At 37.7% G+C, this 9,133-nt stretch overlaps 1 protein-coding gene across 1 annotated transcript in view; it reads left to right on the top strand.

The window, feature by feature from the left end:
• LOC124169414 (DIS3-like exonuclease 2) overlaps positions 1–9,133 on the top strand; it is a 42,847-nt gene extending 33,714 nt beyond the window's left edge. The window contains exons 16-19 of the mRNA XM_046548010.1: positions 460–912; positions 4,783–5,036; positions 7,712–7,991; positions 8,903–9,133. Coding sequence (XP_046403966.1) covers positions 460–912; positions 4,783–5,036; positions 7,712–7,991; positions 8,903–9,124 — 1,209 coding nt within the window. The 3' untranslated portion in view covers positions 9,125–9,133. The remainder of the gene's footprint in view (positions 1–459; positions 913–4,782; positions 5,037–7,711; positions 7,992–8,902) is intronic.

The raw sequence follows: 9,133 nt of genomic DNA on the forward strand, positions 1-9,133 counted from the left end.
ATTGATGGATTTAGTATATTTACTAGTTGTTCTATAACTCTGTTGATATTAACGTTAGAATTTCGTTTGAAATTTCTATGTGGTCAGCAAAAAAAGATGAATTCATTTCTAGCATTGGATTTCAAAAGTAAGCAACAAATATTTTTTTGGAAAACACACTGCAAATAACAGTAGTTGACCGCGTGGAGAGGATAGGAAAGTGTCGACCTGAGCGGCCGAAGAAGGGACTGGGCTCGCGCTAAGGCGGATCACAAGGGGCGACCGCGTCCGTGGGTCTAATGTGACTGCCACGGTCACTTTTTTCGACCCAGGCGCGGCATTCGTTGGTTAGAGTAAGAACATTCAGGACGCACTGGTGTGGCATTCGTAGTTGAGGAAAAAAAATCCTCGCCGCACAGGTGCGGAATTCGGCGCGAAAGGGTTAATGAGTATTCAACCTTTTACTTGTGGTGATTTCAGGAAGGAGATTCAACCGGAAAAATGGTGGAAATTGAGAATCTGGGTATTGATGCTTCCCCACTGCCAAGCACTTCTGACAAAGTCCCCTGCATTCTGTCCGCAAATCCAGAAGTTGAGGGACTGAAGAAAAGAGTGGACAATTTAAATCTTGAGACGGATGTAAATAGTGACGATACTGCTCAACAGTTTGTGAGGGAATGTGATTTTGAAGTGGTTGACAATGTATGCTATGACTCCCAGTCTTACATGCATGAGACATCAGTTGAAGTTCGTTTCCCAAAAGATAAAACCCCATCTCGTAGAAGAGAGAAGGTTGTGAAATCCAGAAGGAAGAGCTCAGACTCCTTTTCGAAAAACTTTGTGCCAGCACCCACAAGTATGCCTCAAAACGAAGAGGACTTAGCGAAAGCTCGTGATTTGGTTTTAAACCATTTATGTGCCAAACCAATGGTGGTAAGTATGCATATTCCTTTTTTTAAATAATAATAATAATAATAAAGTTATTTATTAGATCATTTCACAAGGATCATTTTACATCATACATACATGATATTCGATGCAGCAATGCTAATACACATGCATGTAATAAAAAATAATTGCATTATACTTAATACTTTTATCACTTGGTAGGCATTCATTAACTGATTAATATAATATAAATTAATAAAATAAATTTCATAAAATTAATATTATAATATAATGCAATACAGTGAGTCCTCGTTCTACGTCACCCCGTTTAACGTCATTTCGCGATAACGTAACAAAAATTTTGAGACCGTCATTCGTTTATCGCACCTTCGCTTCGCGATAACGTTAAGTCTTTTAAATTTCCAGCGAAAAAAAAGGCGAAGCGGCGGGTGTTGCAGGTTGTTCGTTTTGTGGGCGGTAATGCAGTCAGTCTAAGCAAAGTGTAAAATGGTGTGTTTATTCTTTATTGCGATTACAGTTTTAGCAAAAATTTCTGCAAAATGAATTCTTAGGTAGGTGCGCAAGGTTTTACTTGACATAATGGTTTTCAGGAACCTAAAAAGTGATTTCAAGGAATTTTTCCGTGTAGAACTCATAGTTTTTGTCGTCACTTTTTTTGCCGAGTTGACAATAATTTTGGTTCCTGTAACTACGACGATGTTTCAGCGATGATGATGCCCAGGCGACGCTCGCCCGGGCGACCACCATAGCGAAGCCGAAAAGCAAATGCAGGAAGATACAAAAATGGAGAAGGATTTATGTCACTGCTGCTATTGTCGTCGATGAAGACAGGAACTCGTATTTATGCGATAGTTTGGCATTCCCGCTGTAAAAAATGCCCCACATATGATACGCTTACATTTTTTTTGCGTAGGAATTGTGAGGTCTAGGAGCCGATATTCACTTTTTACATTGTTTCTTATGGGATATTATGCTTCGATTAACGTCATTTCGTTTATCGTCACATTTTTCAGGAACGGTAAGTGACGTTAAACGAGGACTCACTGTATAATATAAAATGATTCAGCAGTATTAACCAAGCTTCTACAGGAAGACTGCAGCCCCCTCTTTTGAGTCCCCTGCTTCAGGAAGTTTCACCTTTATAGATGGTGATGGTAAAAATAATTACACACATAAATTTTCTGTTAATAACATGCACAGGGTGAATACTGTTATAGTGTTTGTGCATAGTACCACTATGCCTTTATAGCTTGTTTTGCGAATTTTTGCTAGATCACAATAATTGTTTGATATTTAAAAATATTTTGTTCATTTAAATATATTTATAGTGTCACTCGGTATTGTGCCGCTATGTATATTTATATGAGGAACCCCATGACAGCCCTTATAACACAGAGTAGTGGTGCAGTGAGGGGGGATGTTGGGGAATAAATCCCTCCCCTCCCCCCCCCCCCCCAGAGCTCAGAGAATTTTTAAAATTTAATCCATTTTACTTAATTGGATAAATTTTACTTGTATAACAGTAAGTGATACGTGAAAATCGGATATGCGATACACGTGATTAAATGCAACATACTGGACTTTTTTGATATTTAAACTGCAAGTTTGTCTTTTCGATGGCAAAATTGGCAAATTTTATTGCCAAGCCCACCCCTTGCTGCGCCACTGGATGTTGGGCCTCACTGCTTTGTGGATGGTTACGTGTATTTTCATCAGCAGCTGCTAGAGAGGTGAAGAGAGAACCCTGGTAGATTCTGCGATGTTAACCAAATATTTCTTGCCACCTGCATGGAAAAAACAGAGTTTGATATTGCTGCATTCCACACAATCTGAACACCAGTTAGCTTTGTGGATGCAGAAAGGTTTTTCAGCCAGTGTAATCTAGTTGTGACTGACAGACTAGGGTGGTCCTTATTTTTTGATTTTTCGAATTTCTTTCGGGATACCCCCTCATTTTATGCCAAATGGTGTAAAAACATATCCTGTAAAATATTATTGCAATTGGAATAGGGGAAAATGTGCCGCATTGCACTCAAAGATGAGAAAATTTGGTATTTTCGGCTAATTTTCGGATATGAATGGCGATAAGAAGGCGATGGTATTTTTCAACTGATTTTCTATGGTAACTAATGATACACTAGACATTTGGAATGCTGCTTCTAAAATATTTTCCAATTGTGATTAGTGGTTCCCAAAAATACCAAATTTTCTCAACTTTGAGTGCGATGCAGCACGTTTTCCCGTATTCCAATTGCAATAATATTTTACAGGATATGTTTTTACACCATTTGGCATAAAATGAGGGGGTGTCCCGAAAGAAATTCGAAAAATCGAAAAATAAGGACCACCCTACTGACAGACGCAACCAGTTGAAGGAAGAGAGTTTTGAAACTTGTTCAACGTTGATGTTCGGCTAGTGTAAATGATATTCAGGCTACTAATATCGATTTAATTTATTACTTTACTACTTAATGTCTTATTCCTAAGTATTGTTATACTTTATAATTACTTAAACTATTCCGTATTTTGGTCAAATAACTGTGTTTCATCACACTTTCTCGTCAACTGCCAGTGCTGCATTATGAAAATAAAGAAAAAATAGATCTACAAAATGCTATAGACTGTAATGAAAATGCTATAAAATTAAAATGAAAGTGCTATTTTCACGTATCTCTAATAATAGTGTATGGATTAATAAAATACCCCTCAGAAAGCTGTTAAAACTCACCATTTTGAACCATTTAGCTTAATTTTTTCATGGGGGAGGGTACCCGCACCTCCCGCTTACCCTGGCGGGTATTCCATACCCCCCAGTATTTGTTGCACCTGAAACCCCCCCTTGCCTTAATTCCTAGCTGCACGCCTGATATGGAGGGACTATTTTTGTCATACTCACGTGTTGTTTTGTATCAAAATATGGAAATTTTCGTATTTCCATGTATAGTCTACATCATATTTTTGAAGGACAGCATATGCTGATTTGTTGTTCGTCTGCTGTTCAGAACTAGAAAATATTCCTCCAACTATACCTGTAAGTGTATATCATCCCTAGGTTATGGCCAGGTGGCAATGGATAACATGGACCTAGCTCTACTTATTTCTACTACTGCTACCTCTGCTTGACTTGATGCAATTTATCATATTTGACAGCATATAAGATGCACCTTTTTTTCCAAAATAATATTCCAAAAAATACCTTCATCTAACATGCAAAGGTTCAAACTCCATGGGTTAATATTCAATACTGACTTCATTATATTTATTCCAATCATTCTTACTAATATATATTTATTATTCAATTTAAGAATGTTTTATTTGTTATTGTAATTATTATGGTCATTGCTCTCATGTGACATTATTTACTATATTTTATATTATTATCGTTTTGCTTGGTTCTGCAATATTGAAGGAGTTCAGAGCGAGATATCGAATGAGCTTGATTGTAATTTATTATTGCTTATTATAAAAAAAACAGCGTAATATTTTTTTGCCATTTGCACTAATGATCGTACCACCTATTTGGCTTTCCTGAAGCAAAAGAACTACAAGGAGCTAACTTAAATTTTTGGGGTGTCGTGTGGACTTATTTTCATGTGAGTGCTTTACTGAAATGAGGGTGAATCTTACGTGCTGTTAAATACAGTATGTACCTTGCTGTATTTTTCTGTAAAATCCCTGTGAATAACTGCTTTACCATATAAAATCCTGGAAATTAAACAATTTGAACCGGAAATCGGATATTAGTTAGTGATATTGATAATGGGATGTTTTATGAACCCTGATTATTTGAGGGTCATCTGGTATTTAATAATTAAGACATACAAAATGATGCATCTGTTATATGTAGTAGTTGTATTCTCTTTTTGTGATATGCTTTTTCTCTTCTGAAAACAGCGTGCAGATTATTACTGTTTAGGTGCTGGCATCGAGAAGACAGCAAACAAGAACATGACTTGGAAGTTGGATTGTAGGGAAGAAGAGGAGGATTCGGATGAAGTCTACACACGGCACTATGCCTTGAACGTTCCCCTTTACACACATTTCACCTCTCCCATACGACGTTATGCTGATATCATGGTCCATCGCCTGCTGGCTGCATCATTAGGCTATGCCCCAGCTCCAACATGTGATCCACTCAGCATACAAAAGTAAGAGCATTGTTTTCTTGATGGTCTAGAATTTATTTCAAGTACCGTATTTCTTCGAATATAGTCCCCCTCTGAATATAGTCCCCCCCCTAATTTGGACGCTTGAGTTTTGGGAAAAACTTAAGAAAATGGGTTTGAATATATTCCCCCCCTTTACTTTTACCATAGGCATTTTGGAATAAAAGGGGGGACTATATCCAGACAAAAACGGTATCTTTGCGACTTGGAGGCAGGCCCAAGTTTTTTGAGGGCAGGGAGCTTTTTTAGCTGAGGCTCTAGCGTGTGTTATATGGGTAGGTCAAGGGTGGGCTGGATGATAAAGTAGTTGGGTCTAACCTTGTATTAACACATTATGGTCCGCACACGTGTTTTTACGTGTTTCCGCCGCCATCGCTTATGTGCCGATCACGCGTTTTTACGTTTTCATGCAGTGCAGTCTCCTGCTGACCTCTACGGATTTATTTGGAACTATTTCGACCTAGTTCTGGTTTGTGCGTCTTCAGGTAGCTTTACTGTTTGTTTTTGTGAAAGTTTTTCTTATTGACGTCTTTTTTATCGACGTTATAATAGTTTGAACATATATTGAGGCCTATGGCATATAATATGACCGGCCCCATGGCTAGTCTAGTTTAAAGGGTGCCGGACCAAGAGGTGTTAACATGGATTAATACAAAAGAAAAAATATAGTTTTAAACATTTATTTATTGAACTTAAACGAATGGCACCCCTTTCTGGACATGCCATGCAACAACAAAAAAATTATGCCACAGGCTTTTAAGCATTTTCGAGATTGCATTCAATTTATATTCTCATGAAAAACAGCAAAATTGATTCCACTGAGAAGAAAACGAAAAACTGAGTAATATAAATTAATCAGTATGGACAATACAAAATTGATTAGCAAAGTAACAGAGTGGTTTTCCATATGCCTATAAATGTATATACTTCATTTTAATTTTATAAAATATAGTTCAACTTTGGGCTTCGATTCTAAAATTTGTCTGTCTTATCTCGGTGAGCCAAAAAAAATTGGGTTATCCAGGGCCCACCCCTATGCTGTCACTGGGTGCGTGACTTCCTGAAAACCAAACAAATTGGTATAGGCGGAGACTAGCCTCCAGGGGATATTCAGTCATTTTCAGACCTCCGTGATGTATTCTTTATGAGTAAGTCAGCTGTGATGCCAAATGTCTGTTCCCTTTGTTCGTTTGTTGTGCCATGGTGAATGCTTTCCAATGGCCCTTGGAAATGGTCAAAATTAGGAATCCAAGCAGGAAATAAAAGGGATACGAAGTGGTTAATCCCTTCAAATAAGGGGTTTACCTGGCTTCCTACCCTTCCTGATGAGCCACATGGTATCCACATGTCTGGTGAATAAAGGGTTTTTGACACAGTCTTTTGTTTCCATGCAATGACAAAGTCTTTTGACGAGACTTGGCAACTCCAACTTCTTTCTCTCCCCATCCCACATTCTAGTGATGCAGGTCCCACCTTCTGCCGCACCCCTGCGCAAAACATTCCAAGCTTGCATGAGTGGCCAGTCGCAAAGATATTTGATAAGGATCATATAAGCTTGCTGCTGAAAATTTAAATTTTGAAATAGAATGTATAATTAGAAGTGTGTTGCTTAAGTAGTAAATAAAATGGTGTCATGTATTCACTTAGACTAGGCATAGAAATGTATTAAAAGAATTCAGTTGTTGGAAGGGAAAAATTAACATAGTTAAAATGAAAAAATATCATTCTCATTCAGCATTCTCTCACAATTTTAAATAAAATAAAGCATTGCTTACAATGGTGCCGACTCTATGGGGCATGAGGGGACCACAGCCCCCTCAAAAGTTCGTTATGAGTGGGGAGGAAAGGATGCATCAGGTTCGCCGATTTCTCCCCCTTCCCCCCCCCCCACCTCTCCCCCTCAGTGTCGAGTTTTCCGGGTTCTAATGTTGATCGTACGACTTTTCTATATATATATATATGCTTAAAAAAATCTTAAAAACTCACTATGTATAAAATTTCCTGGGGCAAGACCTCCAGACCCCTAGCCCCCCCCCAATATTTTTTATAAGTCAGCACCCCTGATTCCTTAAAATATCTTAATGGGGTGGCAAAAGTTAAAAATAAGGTATATTGGTTGATTGAGGGAACAGTAAATTTGTCCTCTCTTTAGATTTTTAAATGTAAAAGTTATCAAATGCATGGTATCATTATGTCTTTGCAAATTGGTGCTAAATCACAAACATTTTTCATTATTGGTTCATTCAATATATTTATTTTGTCACTTGCTATTGTGCGACCATGTATGACGAGCCCCCTGACAATCCTCGGACTATCTTTGTCAATAAAATTAGGTAAGTATTAAAGAAAAAGTTGCCTCTCATTTCAATTTCATTTTTTTTTTGTTAATGAAACCCATAATTTGTATTTATTTATGTCAAATCCTCTGGCTCTCGCTTCTCTGAGGTCTCAGTACAGAGAATTGTTACGTACTTTAATTTCTATGAGTGAGTCTACGTGTTAGTATAATTCTTTTTTATTAAAAATATGGCATCCTCTGCACCTCTAGATAATCAGCATTAGAATATCTTCATTGCATGGCAAGATATGAGGTTCGATGAGCAAATTTTGTTTTGCATTGCCTACTTTATTTATTTTAAGTGCTCAATCCTTTTCAGGATAGCTAACAACTGTAATGCTCAAAATCATGGTGCCAAGAGAGCATCAGAGGCCAGTAACGAACTGTTCTTTCGTCTGTGGATTCGGCTTCAAGTTGAGCAAGAGAAGAGGAATGGAATGTCGGCCCTTGCTGCCCAAAACCAAGCCACTGCTGGAGATTCGGAGGAGAGCAGAAGTGAAGGTGGCATTAGGGAAACTGCGGTGGTTGTGAATGCCAAGGACTACTCCTTTGATGCAATCCTGATTAAGTTTGGGGTTTTAGTTCGGGTTTATGTTAATGTAAGTTTATAAAGAATACTCCTGGGCCATTGGATTAAGTGTCCAAAAATTCCACCGTGAAAAAGTCATTTGCTTTGACCGGGATTCGAACCTGGATCCCCCGATTTCTGGTCAAGTGCTTTAGCCAATTACGCTACCGATCAAGTGTCAAGTGTTTTGCCAATCTGTGGAAATTTGTGGACTATACCGAAAGAATTGAAAGCAGTATTACATTTGTAATAGTTTTGTGAGGTTGTGAGAGAAAAAAAATTCATTCAAAATGAATTTTTTTTCTCTGAATTGTTGATAAAGCCTTATTGGTTTTCCATCAGCCCTGACGAAGGGTCTTATTATATGGGTTTATGAATGCAATTGGTCATTTTTGCACTGTAATTATTTCTCATCATCAAGGTACTCACAGGTACACCAATGTAAATAGAATAGTAAGCTTTATGCGGCAACATTTATTTAACACATCAAGGACCGGATATTTTTTTTTTCGAACTTACCCCAGTGGCCGCATATTATTCATGGCAGGCTGTTTTTTTGCATGCAACTTTAATTTGGTTTACATCTGAATAACTTTTTACAATGTCTCTTTCAAATTTTTAGAGTTTTAAGATAAAACCTAATGTCATAATATGAATAATTAATTTTTACAAACATTGTCATTACAATTTATCATTGCATGTGGCATATAAACGCAGCGTGTGGAAAACACGACTTATCTCGTGATTTCCACACGCTGTGTCCGTAACAGATGGCACGCGAAACACGAATATACTACGTCCGCACTGTGTTAACATTTCTTTCAAAAGAAGAGAAAACAGGGAAGTTATTTTTTAAACATGCTGTTAACTTGTTGTATAGTTTTATATCCGCTTTATGTGGACATTTTTCTTATTCCGCGTTCCAATTTTTTAACATTGCAGAAACTTCCAGCTGCTGTCCGAAGCTACAAGAAACATGGAACCAATACCATTTCCATTCTTTGGTTTCTTCCCGGACACAATTGTGCCACCAGAACGTCTCCCCGACAAGACATTACCATGTTCAGTGTAGTGGATGTAATGATTTACTACTCATACTCAATGAGAAAAATTCGTGCTGAATTGGTTAGTCCTTTTGCTGCCGTGGGTGACGATGCTAAGTGATAGCTCATG

This window comes from Ischnura elegans, chromosome 12, assembly GCF_921293095.1.
Source record: "Ischnura elegans chromosome 12, ioIscEleg1.1, whole genome shotgun sequence".
In the NCBI taxonomy this organism is placed as follows: domain Eukaryota; kingdom Metazoa; phylum Arthropoda; class Insecta; order Odonata; family Coenagrionidae; genus Ischnura; species Ischnura elegans.